Below are 19622 nucleotides of genomic sequence, written 5' to 3'. Positions count from 1 at the left end.
CCTCCAGCATCCTTTCTTATAGTACAGAAAAAGGCTTACAGAAAGACTAGGTCAGTATTTTCACTTTCAAAAGAAATTCTATTCCCATGCCGTATGTGTTCAGTAATGAAAACTATGGTTGTTTGGCTGATGTCTGTGATACAGCTTGGCAAAATTCTTCAACATATAGGAAAGACCAGTAACTTTCATTTTACTTGGCATGGTTTGAACACAGGTTTGAAAAGAAAACTACATTTCAAAGCAAAACTTAGCCAAAATAACCAGCCCATCTCTCTTCCTCACCCTTTGGAGAGACAGGCTTCCTATCCTGAAGACGAAATCACTTCCTATCTCTCAAAGTATATTAGCAACTAAAGATCTTGGCAAAACATGATCTGAATTTAGGTTTATAAAAAAAGTTTCCTATATCTTGAATTTTAACTTACAATGTTCTGATCCCTTTGTATTATATGCCCATATTCATAAGTTAGCAGGTAAGAATTCAGGATCTGATTATTAATTTCCTTCTTATCAAAATGATCAACATTTTGCTTTAGCTAAATTTAGACCACTTTCCTCTGTTTCTGTGTTCAAAGAATTGAATACTTCTCTTCATCGAAATGTAAAGTGACTATTACAATATATAAAAGAAATGACTGGTTTTGTACAAAACATATAGGCACCAATTACCTCATATCCCAAGACAGTTTCAGTGACACCTTAATCATTCATTCTGGTTCTTTAATACTTTCACAGTTTGAGAACTGAGCATCACTTCACTGTCACCAATAAGTAATCATAAGCCAGTTTTTAAAAAAAGGGGGGGCTGGTGCTTCCCATTCCAAGAGAAATAAAAATCATTGTTTTATGGTTTCAGAAAGCAATGACTTTTTCCACCAAGTCTGGTTTGTCCCCTTAAAACAACAAGAAGAGGCATTAGAGGCAGTTTCTTGAGGAAAAGGGAATACTTTCCATTTCTATTGGAGGAAAACAGAAGAAATCCTCAATAATCACTGAAAAAAAAGAAAATAACACTGTCTATTTACTCTTCTTGGCCAACATTTTGTAGGTTAGGCCTGACAGTATATCATTCGGCACTAAACAGGGTTTTAACTTAGAAATCACATTTACAACCAGATTTAAGTAAAATTAACAAATTTTCTTTAGCAAGTTAAGAAAAATCTTTTCTTCAACACGTAAATGATCTAAATTTTGAAATGGATGTGTTACTCGAATATAGAAAAAATAGAATCTACACCCAAAATTCAGCTGAACATTACAGTTTGTACCTTTTGCACTTTTTCTTTTCTTAATCAAAACAGGTCCAAAATGAGCTAAAAAACCTGTTAGTAGAGTTTGGATAACTGAATATTTCATGAGGCAAACAGGAGGATGAAGGCAAAGCTGATACTCATTCAACACTTTTTTGTGAATATGGAAGGAAATACTCAATAGACTTGAGAAAGACTAGACTTGAAAAAGACTTTTCTTTCTTATATAGATGTTATCACCCCCCTTCAAATAAGTAATAAAAAAATACAACTAATGTAATATAATTTAGCACTTTATAGTGATTCTTCATAGGAAAACGAAAGAAGAACTTCACATACTCAATATGCTATACATTATCTTGTTTCACAACCCATGAAATGCCATGAACAGTCTATATTTTAAATCAGAACCCAGAGGAATTTGATGACTGAACACAGCAAATAGGCCAAAGATATAAGAATAAGGACATTTGTGCTTTATTATTCAGACTTCATTACTTTAGCCAAATGTATCTATCTGAAAACCTTCATTTTTTGATAATTAGAAAATAATACGCATTTATAGCAGAATTTGAAGGTAGTGACTAAGCTAATGCTTTATCTTGTTTAAAAAGCTGAAGGACCTATCAGTCAAAGTAATCAAGCAAATGTCTATTGACTTCACCAAAAATATGTTTTTCTGTAATAATTTAGTATCTGCTTTTTCGGTACTGCTATAATACAGAACATGAGGCAGAATCTTCCTATTCACAGTCCAGAACTGGGGTTATAAGAAGATGCAAAAGAAGTTCAACAATGCGACGGATCTGATTATACCTGTTTGGCAAGATTCTTGAGATTGCAAGGACCTGTCATTAATATACTAGATAATATTAAATACTATTCAGCAGTTCCTTCCACAGAAACATCCACTTATCCAAATGATGATTATGTTATTGTCCCTTCAGCTCAAGTGGTTAGCCTTAATTCTGGGCTTTGTGGAATAGCTTTCATTTGTATTGCCAAATTCTTATTCAAGTCAGATATGTTCTGCTGTAATTTTGTTTATACACAGAAAATATATGTAATGCTCTGCTTCTCTGAACACCACACAAATCAACAATAGAAGATCTCCAAATAGGCTTATAAGTCTTTTAGCATAAAGTAAACAGAGTGTAAAAATTTGGCAGGATCACTCCCCCCTCCCCCACCCAAAACTAGGGGCCAATTCTCTGAAGAGCTTTATCTGGAAAAAAAGAGAATATCAATGTTTTCTAATATTTTAGGGCTTTGTTTTGAAATTTATCTACATTTCTAATTACTATAAAACACTCACTGCTGCACCTGCAACAACTAGACGTTTAGCTTTGATGATGGTGGATCAGACCAGCATTAGACACGACAGCTACAACAGCCAAAGCACGCACAATAACTTAAGCAGACTTGAGTGGGAACCAGCAATTAGGTACCAAAGCAGCATTTCTGTGGCTCTTGGCAAAGAAAACCACTGAGCTTTGTATAGGAGAACTATCTTAAATATCTTTGTCAGCTTTCTTGAGTGGGAGGAGGACAAAGGAGATACTTTGCTTACTTTTACAAATGTTCAAATATCAACAGTATAATCTAATGAATTTAATGAAGAAAATGGAATTCCACAGTTCTTACAGTGACTAAGGGACAAATCCAAAAGCCACTGAAGTCAGCAAAAAGACTGCACAGACTTTAGCTGAAGCCCAGACACCTTTTTAATTTGTGAATTATGCTCATAAATACCAATGTCAAATGCTATGGATATGAACTTGCCAAAAATATGAGAGGGGAAAACCTTTGCAATTGGACTCCCTCCAAAGATCATATAGAATATGTTTGAAAATACTTTTGAGAAGTGACCACAGCTGAAATCTAATCAGTTTACCTCTCTGAAAGAACTCACATCAAATACCAAGGTAATTTTTTTTCTTTTCTGTCTGCATCACTGTTTATAAGAAATGGAAATATTAAAGCATTTACAAGCTATTCATGACTAATTTCAGTATCTTTGACTAATTAAGTCAGTGAAAATAGCAGCTTGCTAGTTTCTTCTAAGACATTACAGTTTGTAGATCTTAAAAAAAAAAATCTGAAATATACGAAAACCTAAACTTGGTCAGAAACCTTTCTTGCTTGGTTAAGTTTGAAATCTCCACACATGCTGATCTTATACTTTGAGAATCAGGCCATGATCCAGGCCAGTTTAGTGCCTTCAGCAAAGAAATAGCAGACTCACTGAAAACTCAATGAAAGAACACTGGGATTTAGTTTTAAATCTTTTCAGTCTCTAAATTATGTCAGCTATTTAAGCAAGATTTTTTTTACATGTTTAAGTATAACAAATATGAAGATCATTGTCAACACATATGAAAATGGCACATCATACCTGTGAACTTGATTCCAAAGAGCAAAAACTCCTGAGATGCTAAGAACTCCAGAAAATATGACAGTAGCTAATAAATTCTGAGGAATAGATTTTCCCATCTAATAAAGCCTGCTAAAAATCATACACTTCCCAGCCATTCTGAGACAAATTCAAGATCTTTCAGTAATTTTTGTTTTCAAATGAGGAAGAAAAATAGAGGCCACCTTTAAAACCCTAGGATTTCGGAAGTGCAACAAGGATTAAATAGACACGAGTGTAAGTCCTTCTTGTAAATCACGTAAAGCAGAGACTTGAACTTCAGTTCTCCTTATCCCATATCCCTCTACTATTTGCTAGGTTATTCTGGAGTGCTCTTCAGCCTGTATTAGTTATGTTCTTCCTGTCTGACTTGTTATTTTACAGCAAGCAAATGCTGTAAAATGCTGTATTTTGGTCAAAATATTCCTGTAAAACTTTGGTGATGTAAATCACAAAATAAACTACTTAATCAAAAATAAGAAAATCATATGCTAATAATAAAAATGATGCAAAAATATTGCTTTATGAGGCACTAGACCTCACGACCCTAATAGACATTCCTTTCTGTGAGGAAAGTTGGTAAGATTAACTTCCTGAAAGTCTAGCTCCATTATATGAGAAAATAAAGATCAGTATTACCATGAAACCATGGAGCAACTCTGTTGGTGTGCCTCTCAAACCCAGCACGTCGAGGAAGCTGTTCTTCTTTGAACCAATGAATGATGACTTCTCGGGAAAAGGGTCTGGAAGGACGCTCCCAGATTTTACTATATTAAAAAGGAAATAATTACAGAATACAGTCACATAGAGAATTAGCAGTGTATAAAATTAAGGGACAATATAAAAATAAATCTATATTGTATATATTTACAAAACTTACAGTTACAAAATAAAGGATACTCATTGTAACAGTTGTTCAGTATAGTTCATTACACAATTTTAACCTTAAAAATATTTTTTAGCATTCTTCTGAATGAAACCCAGAATGTTTTGGTTTTACATTTGCAATGGAACAGAGAATTATAATTGAAAAACAATTTACCACAAAATATGCAATGAACATTTCAGTCAGCTTTGCTATTCCACCTCATTTTTATTCCAATTTACTAACTGATAAACAAAGTGTATTTTTTTGCTTAGGGCATACTCCTTTGCACTAGCAAGAAAATCTGAACTGAAATCAGTTATATGTACCTAAACCACAGAACGTGATAGAAAGTTTTGCCTTAACTGTCTTATCCTGCTTTTTCATTCTCCATTTGCGAGCCTCCCTTACTGCTTCTACTACTTTCTATTCATTTTAGTTTAACTTTAGTTAGTAGGAAGCACAGCAGGCAAAATATGCAGAAAATGCATCCAGCTACCCCAGCTAAGAATGCTTCTTGGTTACACAAGCTCATCTACACCGATAACAGTAGTAAAAGTGAGGTTTTAGAATGGATTTCTGTACAGTTTAAGATCCCAGGGCTTTCTAGAGGGCTCAGGTTGTCAGCCCAAATTACTAAATCTTCACCTACTGTTCTTCGGATGAAGTAGGTGAAGGCTAGTGTGGTATGTCTACTTGCACTACGATTTCACTTTCATTTGATGGGACACACATTCTTCACAATGCCCAGTACAAGAGCTGTATTCCTGCTGACATACAAATGAGCCTTCCTTTCACTTCTGTCTTAATTTACTAAACTTACTAAAGTTAGTGATTGATTCTATTGACATCAAGTAATGAGGATCTCAGTTAATATAATATAAAGTTATATAATAAGTCTAAGTTATTGCTAAATTACACATCTATGTCAGAGTAGATATGACCTATATTTATCATAAAATCTCAAGATATAAAGATGAGTGAGGGGAGAAAGAAAGGATTTAGCTATAGACACACTTAGAAAAGCATACTACATACGTATTTTGTTATTTATATTTTTGAAGATTTTTCCTCAATAAAGAAAGAAGTAACCCTTTGAGTCCTAGGGCCCTAAAGTCCACTCTCATTTCTTAGCTCATTTTCCTCTTTGTTTGATTTTGGAAGACTTGTCAACACCCCCCCCTTTTTTTTTATTTTATTTATTTATTTATTTTGGTGCCCTTGGCTAAGCCTAAGAATTAGTCTCAGTTAGTTTCTATACAGCTATAGTAGACAAGCAAGTCCAGTAAGGGCAGGAGGGCAGAAATACAAACACAGAAGTAAAGACAAAAAACACAGTGGGCAAAAGGAAATAAAACAAATAAGCAGGCCAAAGAGAGAAGCATCAATAGGTGAACAATCAGCAAAATAAGACAGACAAAGAAGGAAGGAAGGAATAGAAGGTTTTTAAGCTTTATAGAAATGTCACACCAAACCCCAAACCTCTTGTTCTAAGAGGCTAAAGATCTGTATCACACTAGTGGCAAATAACAACATACTATTATTGACTCCTTGACTTCTCTTGCCTGATCATACTGTTTTTAAGCATGAGAAGTTGAATTACATATATTTACATATACGCATATATCAGAGAACAAGTTTTAAGCTATTTCTATTCTTCTCAATTCTGTCATAATCAAGTCATGCTCATTGACAAAGGGAAGCCTTAAGAGACAAGAAAAATAAAAAGCACCTATTTTAACCAAAGATATAATTGGAAACAGATAAGCACTTTTGAATGTGAGCTGGGTAATGATTAGAACATACTTTAGCCTTTTTTCAGTCTTTTTTTGAAAACATCACATTTAGTATTACCAAATTCTATAGAAAATAATGTCATTTCAGAAGCTCAGAACATCAGGTTGAAGTTGTAGAACTTTTCTCAAATTTTGCCATCTTTATTAGTGTTTTTATTGCTTTATTTCAAAGATTACTTTGATTTAAGTAGATTGAGAATATCACATTCCTTTGACAAATGATTCGATGGTAAGAGCCTTTCAAGATCCTGCTATCTTTCAGAGAGTGGAATTCTGATTCTTCCTCAGACCAGAAGCTTTGGCTCCAGAACACATTTCCAAACATGAAAGGACTGAGTCTCCCTGGTGCTCCACTGACTGGTAAAGAAAGGGAAAACAAACCTGATGTAAAGAGACTCTTTCATTTCTGAGCACAGATATTTGTTGTTCGGATTTTTTTTTTTTTTTTTTTTTTTTTAAAGTATTTAATGTTATCACCCCAACAGTGTTCAAATTGCCTTTAACACCACATGAAGCTGAATTAATGGTATGAGATGTAACCAGAAAAACCCAGAAAGAGCAACTGATTAACTTTGTAGCACCCCATTTGCCAGATTGGATCTTTTTAACTCTTCTGGAATCCATGGAGTTCCCTAGTCTGAAGAAAGATCAGTAGACAAAAAATATCAAAGACACTTGATTTTGCCTTAAGCAAACTCAGCCTACCCCCTCCCCCCAGACTTAAAATCCTATCAATCATAAGTTAAGCAGCAGCTATTTTAGGGCTTGAGGGCTAAGACTTGCCTAAGACTTTGTCCCTTTCACTTTCTCCATATCATAGCCTTGCCAATGATTGACTTTGTAAGGACTCATACTCTTGTGTAGCCTCTAAGAAATCTATCAGAAAAATAAATAGAATTTAGTTTACATTACACATTCAATCTATTTTTTAAAAAGCATTTTCATTCTCACCATACTCAAGGACCAAGACTGCGAGAATTTCCAACAGCTGAAGAACAATTTGTTGAAATGGTGAGGACTGGAGCGGGAGCAATTCCACAGAAAACTGCAAGTCACGGTCGTAACAAACAAACCTGGACGGAGCGGTGAGAGACAGCACAGAGCTTGGGCTGTTGTTGTTCAGTTTTGTCTCCTGATCATTATTCAGGCTTGTCCCCTTGAACAGATTACTAAGACCAGCCACTCTTCCTTTCTGGATGGCTCGCAAGGATTGTCGTTGGTATTCGTCCCGGGCCCTGCGTGCTTTGTGGCTCCTTTCCTCATCTGCAGCTTTGGAGCGGCGCACTGAGGGGAATGAAGGGGAAGAGGAGGGCAGGAAAGAAAAAGAGACTTTCGAAACACAGATGGCCATTTACCCCCAGAACAATTCCTTGTCTTTGTTCCCTCTATTACTTGGTATCAAGAACAGTCAAACTATACTGCATCATCAAAGAGATGGAGAACTGGATAATCTCCCTGATGCTTCATACACAGGCCTTGCACTAGAAAAGGCATACCAGACTGGAACCATCAACGATCTGATCAGTACTGGCAATAACAGAGACTGGATATAATATAGATAAGCAAAAAGCACCGAGCCCCTACATACTGCCATTAGATCGACACTTGCTATGGCTCTGTTAAGTGAAATTCTGCTTCAGGACATCTTTTCCACTGGAGATGCACCAAGTTTTTACATTTCAGAGGAGATTATGAACTGTTGCTTAATTTTAAGCCTGTACTTAGCAGAATTCATTGCAACTATGCATACAACTAGAATTGCAGGAGCTACTTCCAAAATAAAGTTACAAAAACTAACATTTAGTATTTAGGAATGGGGAGTTTTTGTTGTTTTTTGTTTTTAGGTAAGGGCAGATACTATCTATGCTAGAGTATTTAAAATAGTCACAGAAGACTCCATTTTGAAAATTCCCATCTAAAAAAGGGTTCAGTAATAATAGATGAATGAAAAGCCATTAGAAAGGGCAGGTTGGAGCTATTGGTGGGGTTGGGGTGTACTACATGTGAGTCTCCAAAACTGGATGTAAAGAACCAGAATCTGTACTAGAAGACTTAACACACTTATCATTGGCACTGACCACAGGTTTACTTAAGCAAATCAAACCTAATTTCCATAACGCAAAATAATGAGACTGCTACTTTGGCCACCATAGGTCAAGGCATCTTTCACTAAAGCTTCTTCATTTGAAAACTAATGTACTAGAAATCCTGACTTGAAAATATTATAACATAAATGCACCAAGAATTGTACTGCAAATATCTGTCATCTATCAGCACTCTTCTGGTGCCTCAAGCCTTGTTTTGATGTTTTTTTGGGACACAAATAACTTCAGGCAGGCAAATTATTCCAGTGCAAAACAAACCTTTAACATCCAGTGAAGCAAATATTAAAGAAACAAGCTATTGCCTCCAGCAGCAATTATCAGTCCTGCCATGACTATCCTGGCTCAGATCATATCCAATTCATAATGCACACACACTGTTTCTCCCTCTACTGTGATTGTACCTGTTTGTAGGAATGCATGATATAATACCAGACAGCTACATTTCATTAGGCTGTTTACATGCCTCTGGTTTAGTCTCCTGAGTTAAAGCAAGCAAAAGCATAAATGGATTTATCCAAATTATGACAAGGTTTAATGGAATCAAGAAAACAAAGTGCTTAAAACAAAATGAAACAATAAAATGCCCTAGACAAGTGAGTGAATGAGGAAAACCCTTGAAGTCTGGAAATATACAGTAATGTTACAAATAGGAAGGTAAAAACTAATCAATATATTGGAATAAATGAGTCATATATGTTTAGAATATATACAAGTGGTAGAATTTCAGTTTCACTTACTAAACGTTTACCCTGCAGTTTTAGCTAACTCCAATAACAAGCATGCTAAATGCATAAGAAAACTGAGAAACACTGATTGTCCTAGAAGTCATTGTTTTTAGTGGTAGATTATCTCGTTCAAATATCGTTACTTCGACAGGTCAAGAGAATTACTTAAAAATTGTCCCTGATTTATCCTTTGCAAACAAAAAGCCATTCAATAATAACTGCTCTCAATACGGACTTCGTGTTTGCAGCAATGCTAGAGACGGCAAGGAAGTCGAGCACCATGCAGCTTGGTGAGACAGACAGACACCCGTCTTCGGTTGCCTCAGTCCTGCTCCGCAGACCCAGGGCAGACCGCTGGCCTGGGGCGCTCTGGGGTTCTGTTCTCCTTGTGTACAGCCTTACTGGTAAGAAGATGTCCTCATACCCAACTTTCATCAGCAATAGATAGCCTTACAGATACGTATACCTACTGTCCTCTTGCTAGCTAATAAAGCTGTACATTTTTTGAACCAGTATCAAATTTGAATATTTCTATTAACATTAGAGTTGCTATATGTATCACAAAATAATGGGGAAGAAGGGGTAGTATAGTTTGCAACTGTCAAATATTAGGATTCAGAAAATTTTGAAAGGATCTATGACATAGCTTTCCTTATGCCTACATATATATATATATATATATATATATGTACATGTGTCTACGCAGGGCTAGGAAAGGCTGCATGTCTTAGAGATGCATATATGTGTATGTACGTGCACACAATTCTCTCCCTCTCTCATGTTACAAAGAACTTTCATTAAAAGTCTTTAGCTGAAGTGACTGAAGAATCACATCACTGACCATAGGGATGCATAAGATCTCTCAATCTAGTTTGTAATTGATAGGGGTCCTTTGCCAGTCCTTACAGTTATTGCCAGAAACCTCTCTTTCCTCATACTCCTCAATCCTTAGGAGATGCCTAGTATAGCTTATACTGTGGATCAGTGTTGCTGCAGTATCCCAAGCTGACTCTCTTTCAAACCTCTCTGGTCAAAGGACTTCAGCAAACCTGACATCAACAACTGTGTGTGGTGACTGGAACTAGTACTGCGGATAAAGATTCACCCAGTCATCGCTGTCAAAAGTCTGCAAAAAGTTTTCCGTTGTACTCCAGGCAAGATGATGGCTATCACATGGACAGTCTCCTATACCTGTACCTCCGTGCACCTGCACCATTTATGTATATTGAGACAGCCACTTGTTGAAGTCGAAGTAAATTTGGATATATTTCTCCAGGAGTTTTTTCTTACAAGGGAATTTAGTGAATACTTACCTTTCTCTCTCAGACTCTAAGTCATTTCTCTAGAAAGACCACTTTTATGTTTGGATCAAGACTAGCATAAATATTTTAAGATCAAACAAGCCACTAATTCTGCACTTAGTGTTGTATTTCAGGATACATCGTAGCCTTTTTCACAATAGGAAAGCAGTAGTAGTTAGGGCTTCTAGTACTATTTGAAGTAGGAGCAGGTTATTTTTCTTGACTGGCTGCCAGAAGATACCCTATTTTACAGGAAGTGCACAACTCCCATGCAAAGCATCATATTTTTGTCAATACCAGTAGGGAGATTAGATAACTGAATATTACTGCTGACCTTAAAATATACGAACCATCACCATAGGTCCACCTAGCTAGCAACAAAAATTACTACAAATAATAATTTATATTGTCTTCATCTTCCTTTTGCATTAGGACAGAATGTCAAGACTGTCAAGACTTGGAAATGGGGAATTTGATTGATTTACTAAGCTCACATAGGAAATTCATCAGCCTCTTCGCATGAATTCATATCCATGACCAGTCTTTTCTTCAAATATGGTCATACCAACCAGATACATCCTCCTTCTGCTCAGATACAGGTTAAGTACATTTCTACCCAAAGGCACTCTGTTAGAAATGCCTGGCCTATTTTTATTTATATCGGTTAGGTGCCAATAAGAATGTAGCTGCATTAGAGCAGGCCTAAAAATGGGTTAGAAAATCCTCCTGGAAAGCTGGTAACAGTCTCCAGACTGAGTCTGTGCTGTCATGATTATACTGTTATCCTTACTAGAGATGACTAGTTTTAAGCCAGATTTGATATGTTTACAAGGCCTACAATGTGAACATACTCTTAACAAGAAAGAAAAAACTACAAAGCTTATGTATGCAATAGCTGTTCTCATCCTACGTGTCTTAATTTGAGTTAGTTTGTTTATCCTGGACAGTTTATGAAGCTCTACTATTTTGTTCTATAACTATTTTTATCTTTTCAGTGAAAGTGCAACTTTGCCTTCTGTATTTCCATTTACGATTGCAAAATTCCTATTTGCAGCCCTGGCAGGGGTCTAATACCAAATCTTTTGCCACAGATGTGGATTAATTCATGCTGTGTTCGGACTGAACTTGAACGAGTTGCATCATTTGTGAAAGATTAGGAGCTGTCCACTTTTTATAATCCATTTTGTGTTTTGAAGAGCTGTAAGTTATGGTCAGAGATGGGTGGATGCAGGAAAAAAAAAACATGCCTCACGAATATATGTCCTCATTTTAAAATGATTTTGCTTTGGCTTTACCCTTGCTAATAATTCTTGATCTGAAGCTTGTATATGAGTGATTCAAAATGACTACTTAATAGATAAAATTCAACCTTCAAATTTTTTGAGTGCACATACAAATCACATAGTGTTTTTCTGCTCCCTAACTGGAAAATAATTTCCCACAGATATTCTACAATATGGCTTCAGTTCAGCAATCTTCTAATCTGAAAGCATTTTAGTAATCCCATCTCTATTCAACAAAACACTCTGAGACCTATTGAAGTCAAAGATTACATGCTTAAGGTTGAGCATTTCCTTATTTAATGCATAGCTGAACTGGGGACTATTCACTTTAAATTTCAGCATTTTATCAAATGCTCCTCTCTCCTGCTAGTAAACTCACTCACTCGAATTTCCTTAGAAGACAAGTGCCAAAAGAATGTAAATCCTCTGAAATTCAGGCAAAAACAAATTCATAGGCACAGCTGTGGTAGAATATAAATATAAGGGAAGCTATAAACAGGTCAGCCTGGCATCCTATCTCCAACCGAGAAAAAAAATGAGTGGTTAAAAAACCATGTAAGAATAGAGCAAGTCACTCAACTCTGTTTATATTTTTACTGGAATAATGACTGTCTGGAGATGAGTACAGCTGATCAGATAGTATCTGAGCACTTCATCGCTTGATACAGTTTGCAGAGATTTGTGAGTGCATTAACAGAATGCATTTTGCAATATTCAAGCAGATGAGTAGATATGCTACAGTTTTTCCATTAGGTTTTGCAAGTCCCTTTTCTGCTCCCACATAAAGGGGAGGTCAGACTTAGACACCGTGGCATTTGGTATTGTTTACGGAATGCTCTAGAAGCCTACTAAATGGAACAACTTGGAGAAAGGTACAAAACTAAGCAAAATAGGTACTCTCCTCTGTCCAACTTTAGCCTTAGCTCTCACTTCTCAGTTTCACAGAATAAGAGCTTTGAACAGTGGACTTTTTGAGTCAGTCTTTTCCACTGTTCATCATCTCATAGTTGTTCCACGTATTAACTCACAACTGCCCTCTAAAACACCCCATCAGATATCCATTATGTGAAATCTAAGTGTATAGTTACTCTTCTAACATCAATTTTTTCCTTCTAGTACTGATTACTCAAGTTATTCCATGTTTGTCATTCAGTATATTAAAAAGCACTAAAATTATGTATTTCAATTAACACAGCAGTTCTAAGGGCTTTTATTGTTATTTGGCACAATCAGGCAAGCCACAAAAGCAGACTGAACTGAACAACACAAACTAATTTTAGCAATGCTCTGCTTATTGCCTTGGCAATAAACAGCTGAGGGATAACATGAAGAGGAGAGATGAATCCTCATCACATTATAAATCCTATCTACTAAATAAATTAGTAGTGTCATCAATATCATTGCCACATTTGCTCTCCACGATAGCTACTCCAGCACTGCTGTACTTCAGTACTGACCCTAGCACTATTGCATATGAAGGGCTGACTTCAAGGAGGTAGGACACAAAGGAGCCTGGCCTTGTCCCTAATGTGCAATGTGGTTTTCATTACAGGTGGTAAATGCAAAGATGTTAACATTACATCTGCCTGTACCTCTCTTACGTATTCATGCAGCTATTTACTGCTTGGAAAAAATGAACTGACAGCTCTGCCGATCTTGACTAAACTTCTTCTTAGTGTTCCAAAGGAATATTTGGAGACAAAAGGAAAAGACTGCCATAAAAAGGAGAAAAAATAACCTACCTATAACTGAATTAAAAAGTGAAAAGTCTACTGAAACTAAGATACTCGTTTCTGCATTCCATAGCAGTTTAAGATGCTCCCACTTCAAGGTATTTGTTATTGTCTGTCTGCTGGCAGTCCTGTTTTTTTCGGATAACTTAAGGATACTGAAGCTGTGAACATTGCTCAAGAAGTTCGACGCGAAGTCTGATGGCATAGTCTAAACCAGTGCAGGAACCGGTCTGAGCTAAGGCACGAAACATTTCATCTTCATATCTTAAATTGTCACGCTCATTTACTATCAGAAAACCACTTTGAGCCCTTAGACCAGCTGGGATAAATTGAGACAGTGAGATGAACACAAGAGGATAAGCAAGGATGTGACACACTCCAGTTATTAGTCTGCAGATAGTTTAATGCTAAATCAATTACTGATAACAGCATAAACCCTGACAGCACAGAACTTATAGCAGGCTGCAAAACCCAACCATGGCTCAGCCAGCTAAAATGTGCTGACCTTGTTTTGCCACTGCAGCACTATTAATAGTACCCCGGCTAGAAAGCTCAAAATTACATGAGCATCAGCCAGTCACCCTTTTGATGACAAGCAGACATGTCTGTAGCCAGCAAAGCACACAGACTGCGGCTGGTAGAACACGAGGCCACGGCTTAGAATTCCTTCAAAGCATTGAAGTTGTCAAAAAAAAAAAAAAAAGTGTACAGAATAAAAATTAATGATTGTAGATGATACGTGTCAGCATATGATACAGTTGAAAGTGTTTTGACAGATCAAGAATGCCATTGCAGCAATCACGGTCAAAACCTTTCATATCTTTTTGCTTTTCTCTCTGATGTCTCTTACAATACTGCTACTGCATTTCTCGTATCTGTCCTTTACAGCCAGCACTCCTTGAGAAAAACTGAGAAAACAGTTTTAAAATCTTAGTTACCTCTTCAGTGTGTAAAAGAAAAATAATTGCTATAGTATGAAAATGACAGCTGTTTATGGTATTTTTAGTAATGTTTATGGAATTTCTGCTACCAATTTCTATATAAAGATAGGGTGGATATTTTTAATATCCTGGTTACAAATGCATTTTCTTTCTTTAGCTACCATCTGAAAAATGCTAAAGTACATCATATAATCCTCTGTGTCAGGTTGCCAGCTGATGTTAATTGACAAAGCTTCATTTTCTATAAAACTAAAGGGCTATTTTTTCTCTCAACCCACTCTGCTTTTAAACATTCAATATAAAAAAAATCTACAGTTCTTTCAGAATAAACAGGTACACCTGGATTTAGACAATTCTCCAGGGAATAATTACCTTCTCTTTATTGACAATGTAATATACAGAGGTTTTATTGATCAAAAATGTGCATAGCCTGCTATCAGCTTGTGAAATGGCAACAGTGTATCTTATATAGCTGTAATTCATTTTGTACTGAATGATTCACTACCACATCAATGGCAGGTAATAGGACTTCAGCAATTAGTCTTCAGGAACTCTTGAAGTGATGACTAAAGCTATAAAATAAACTCATCACGTATCTTGATGCATTTCTCTTTCCTCTGTCAAGAAATAAGTAACACTATAGCAAGATTTTTTTTCCTGCTTAATGAGGGATCTCCTGCAACACATGTGCTAATGTCAGCTCCCTAAACTCCATTTTTAAGTGTCAATTGATTAACTTCTGTTATATATAATTAACAGAATATCCTCATATGAGCTAGAGCTTTCCAAACATTATATTTCCTTTTTCTGCAGTGTAATCAAATCAATATAGATGAGGTATATAAAATATATTCTTCTCTCAGCAAAACTGCTCAATTCTTACTTCTAACAGAAATTTCATACCTTTAAAGTCAACTATACAGTAGACTCTAGAGGGAGTAGACTTGTACTTTATATACAGTAACCTAAAGTAAACCTTATCTACAGTATGTATACATATGCATATATATATTCATATAATTTTGTGCTCCTTGTGTGCTTTTGAAGATGACTAATGTATTTTTAAATTAATCATAACAGTGGTATTAATACAGAATTTTAGGATGGCTAAAAAGGAACTGAGCCTGCACAGAGAGTATCATTATAAAGACTTTTTCAGGGTAACAAGCTAAGTAATCTTTCGAAATGAAGGGAGTTTATCTGAGCGATATTATAGCTTAGTCATATCACCACATAGAGGTAATTAAAATAAAGACAGATTGTATCCAGAATTATTATTGCTAAGCCAAAATCTAACAACTTACATTAGATTGAAAGTAATAAACTCATTCACTATCGTTGGTACATGAAAAACTTTCTATAAGGCATCAGCACAGATTCTTATTCAGAGAAGATGGTAAAATTGGTAAACTCGCAACAACTTCCAGTTGTAAAAGCAAACTAGTGATTTCCTGCAAAATAATATATCATTTTTCACTATTCTGGGTAGAAGGCACCGGCGCCAACACGCCTTTCCACTCTATAGATCTCCTTATATTTGCTTTTTGAAATATGTTAATACTGTAGAGGCAATGTTACTTACACTGTTCTTCCCACTCCTGGTCATCGTCACTGTGCTGACTATGCTGCTGAGCTTGCTTGAGGCTCAAGTACAACTCTCTTGCTCGGATTTCCTCCTGCAGCCGTATTTGTTCTTCACCTTTTTGTCTTTCCTCTTCTTCTCTTTTCTAATCAAAATGAAGTAAAACAGAGGTGACTAAAGTGGAAGAATGGGCAAAAGGTTAAGACACTGCTTCAGCTGTTTCCTCTCATACAGCAGCTATATGTGACTTTGGACAAATCACTGTCTCTTCTGGCATTGTGTTTCTTACCTGCCACAAATAGACAGAAGAGACGTTCCCTACCTCTTTGGAAGTTTCTGAGGAAAGTATTCCACATGTTGTGAGATGCACAAGTAGCAGAGCAATAAGGGACATGTAAGTATCTAAGACCTGCATTTTATAAGGAAAATATATTCTATTTCTATGGTACCAGAGCTGGTGCTGTCCTACAGTCTGTAAGCAGTGCTCTTGTTTTCAGCCCACATGCACTCCTCACTGGAGAGGATGCTCTTATGCAAGTATTACACATATTTTCTAAAGGATCTGCAGAACTGCTTTATTGGTGTTCTGAGTGTAGCAACTGTCACCCATGTGTCATCATAGACAACACAGAGAACAACATTTTCCAAATATCAAGATCGTTATATTCTGGAAGAAAAGGCCAAATCCTTCAGTACACACTGACCACTTTGCAAAAAGTAGCCAAAAGAGCAAACAAAAAAGTTCCCAAGAAAACCTTAATGGAGATGGAAATCTGATAAAGATGGCCTGTACAGCTGGCCTTCAATCATACAGGAGTTGGATTAGGACAGGAACAGAAATCCATATCTGATTTTCTATTAAAATTTTTCATTTTCTTCAGGTAGAAGAGAAGCCAATTTATTTCATTGTTCAGTTCAACTGAAAAACCACAAAACTAAATTGCATGCAATGTTCAAGAGTATTGCAATGGGAACATTTTTATGAAAAAGATTTCACTAACAGTTATCTTCCTTTATAATGAAACTACCACTATACCCTGTTGGGTAACAAATTTCATATAAATTTTGTCATATGTCACCAAATAAAATTATCCTGAATGACATACCTAGTTATCTAACCTAAACTAACACATAACCAGAGCCCATAGTAAATGTGAGTTATTATAAAATGTTAATCCTAACAAATTTCTAGAGTCAAGCAACTGACATCCAGGTGAACAAAATCTGGTGGCATTTTCCTTTTTCCACTAGCGATTTAGTGGGAGATGTGTTTGTCTTCCTTACATAGCTCTTGTATGTTAAAGGCCAAAGGTGGGATTCCAAAAGATCTTTGTATCATCCTAACTTTTCTCCTTTTGGAAGGAATTTTACTGTTTCATTGCGGGACCAGCATTAGCTCAGCACAGAGGAAAAAACCCTGATTAAATTGGAAAACAATTTGCTTAAATGTACCAACATGTCCTATCAATCAGCTGAGCTAAAATACTGGAGCACATGATTCTTAACTACAGACTTTGCACAAGTAATTATTTTTTCTTAAGATGTAGTGTAAGGTAAAAGTCTGAAAATTATTGACAGATGAGAATAATCCTTCTTTCAAAGGTGAATTAGACATATTAGGCTTCCTTTCTATTATATCATATCCATGCACTCCTAACTTTGTGGTAGGGAATACTTTATAGATTTGAGAATAAATGCAACTTATTAGACATCTTTGTAATTTCCATCACAGCAGGATCCACAGCATTACCAGAGCAATCCACAGGCTATTTTATTAAGTACTGCAAAGGACTGGATTGGTTTTAAAAAATAGGACTGATTTCTAGTATTTGATATTTTTTTAAACTTGGTTTGTAGGTTCAGAAGATCCACAACAAATCATATGGTAAAATCTGCCAAGTTTTTCTTATGATCCACTTCAAATATCAATAGATATCCTGTTACTATTCTCAGGACTTATCTTCCATTACACTGAGTCATGTTTTCTAATCTACATAATTACTAGCTGAGTATAAACTGCTATAATTTTGATCTGGCAATACTTTACCTCTGCTTTGTACCTGTCAAATGATGCTATTAATGTTGGAAAGCAACACAGAATCAGGCTGAAGGAGAATACAAAATATTTTACTTGCATAGATTCAGATGAGAAATTTTAAAAGTGAGAGACAGAAAGGCAGGGTGATACATTTTGTGATGTGGCCTTTGGATTATTTTTAATCTGGACATATCTGAGGTTCTGCTGTGCCAGGCTGGCATTCACCTACAGGTGAAAATTGTCTGCATCATGGAAAAATCCTTAAGCAGTGTGATTATGGAACATGAAGTCAGACAGGAACAGCACACACATTCACACCATTTGCATTCACAAATTTTCCAGAGTAATTCCAAGCAAGACATAGCTTTATTTTGAACTGATTCTATGATAGAAATTTAACCACAATAACTGGTTACAGACTGGGTTGCAGAATTTCCTGTTTCAGCGCTGAGTTTTCCTGATGTCACTGACAAACCCGCAAAAAGAAGCTCATATACCTAATTTTATACCTGCAGATTCCTGTTTAGTGCTTGAAGATACTACTTATGTGAAAGTTCAGGCTATCTGATCTTAGGCTGAAAAGTGCTGAACTACTCTAAAAGCTATTGTAATTCAGTAAAAGGTATATATTGATTAAGTCTTCTCTCAAGTACATACCTTCATTTTGTAACAGATTGAAATACTCATTTGAAGGCTGTCTGTCCTATCTTAACACCTGCCTGGAGACAAATACCAAAAGCAACTCCAACATAATAATACAAATCTCCAAATGATGATTTTGTTGTTTAGCATCCGTAAGAGGGACTCGTATACACATTTTCCCGTGGAGAAACAGGTGTCTGGAATGCCTGCCTGGGAAACAGAAACAACTTACTCTCCACTGTAGGAAAGGAAGGGATTTTTAATTCTCCCCAGCTCTGCAAAAGTGATCTGTCATTAGCCTCTATTTTGCAACTAAAAAGAAGAATTCTTTCCGGAAGACAGCTTTCCCAAGAATATTGCTGTAGGTCATTTGTGACCCCTAATAATTCAGTGAGGGCCAGAAGCTGCAGCAGCAATCAGGACTGTTTTGCTGTTCTGGTCACGGATCATATAATGCCATGTTTAAGAAAGAATGACAACTTTTATTAGCAAGAATACGGAAATAACAGTTTAAATGTGAGTGTGAATAAACAAGGAGAGATGCCTCCAGTTTCACAGGGATGGTTTGCTTAGTAGCAGTCAGCCAGCTGACACTACTCTAAGTACTTTTGTCCACTGGTATTTCAAAAAGATTGAAAAGAAGCAATTTGCTAATTACAAGCAACCATCACCTTCAGAGTGAGAAAATGGAACGAATGCTAATCTCTGCTCTATGCAAGAATTCAAGTGTTTTTCCATGTCTTTTAGTAACATAAATCAACATTTCTCCATTTAGCTCAGCTGAGTTCCACCAATTTACACCAGCAGAGGCTTCGTCTCTTTAATCATAATGAAACAAAATCAAAAAGACCTGAAATATTGGATATTAATAATGATGTGCCTGTGTAGTGAATAATAGTTCCCTAACACACATGATGAACAATAAATTAGGCTACTCTTATTATTTCT

General features: G+C 36.1%; 1 protein-coding gene across 1 annotated transcript in view; it reads right to left on the bottom strand.

Annotated features, from left to right (window-relative positions):
* SH2D4B (SH2 domain containing 4B) overlaps nt 1–19622 on the bottom strand; it is a 69007-nt gene that overhangs the window by 26496 nt on the left and 22889 nt on the right. The window contains exons 4-6 of the mRNA XM_062580310.1: nt 15995–16139; nt 7398–7608; nt 4303–4430 (exon numbers count right to left, since the gene is read on the bottom strand). Coding sequence (XP_062436294.1) covers nt 4303–4430; nt 7398–7608; nt 15995–16139 — 484 coding nt within the window. The remainder of the gene's footprint in view (nt 1–4302; nt 4431–7397; nt 7609–15994; nt 16140–19622) is intronic.

Source organism: Rhea pennata, chromosome 7 (assembly GCF_028389875.1).
Source record: "Rhea pennata isolate bPtePen1 chromosome 7, bPtePen1.pri, whole genome shotgun sequence".
Lineage (NCBI taxonomy): Eukaryota > Metazoa > Chordata > Aves > Rheiformes > Rheidae > Rhea > Rhea pennata.
Note: the sequence above shows the minus strand (reverse complement) of the source record. Positions and strands in the feature narration are given on the sequence as shown.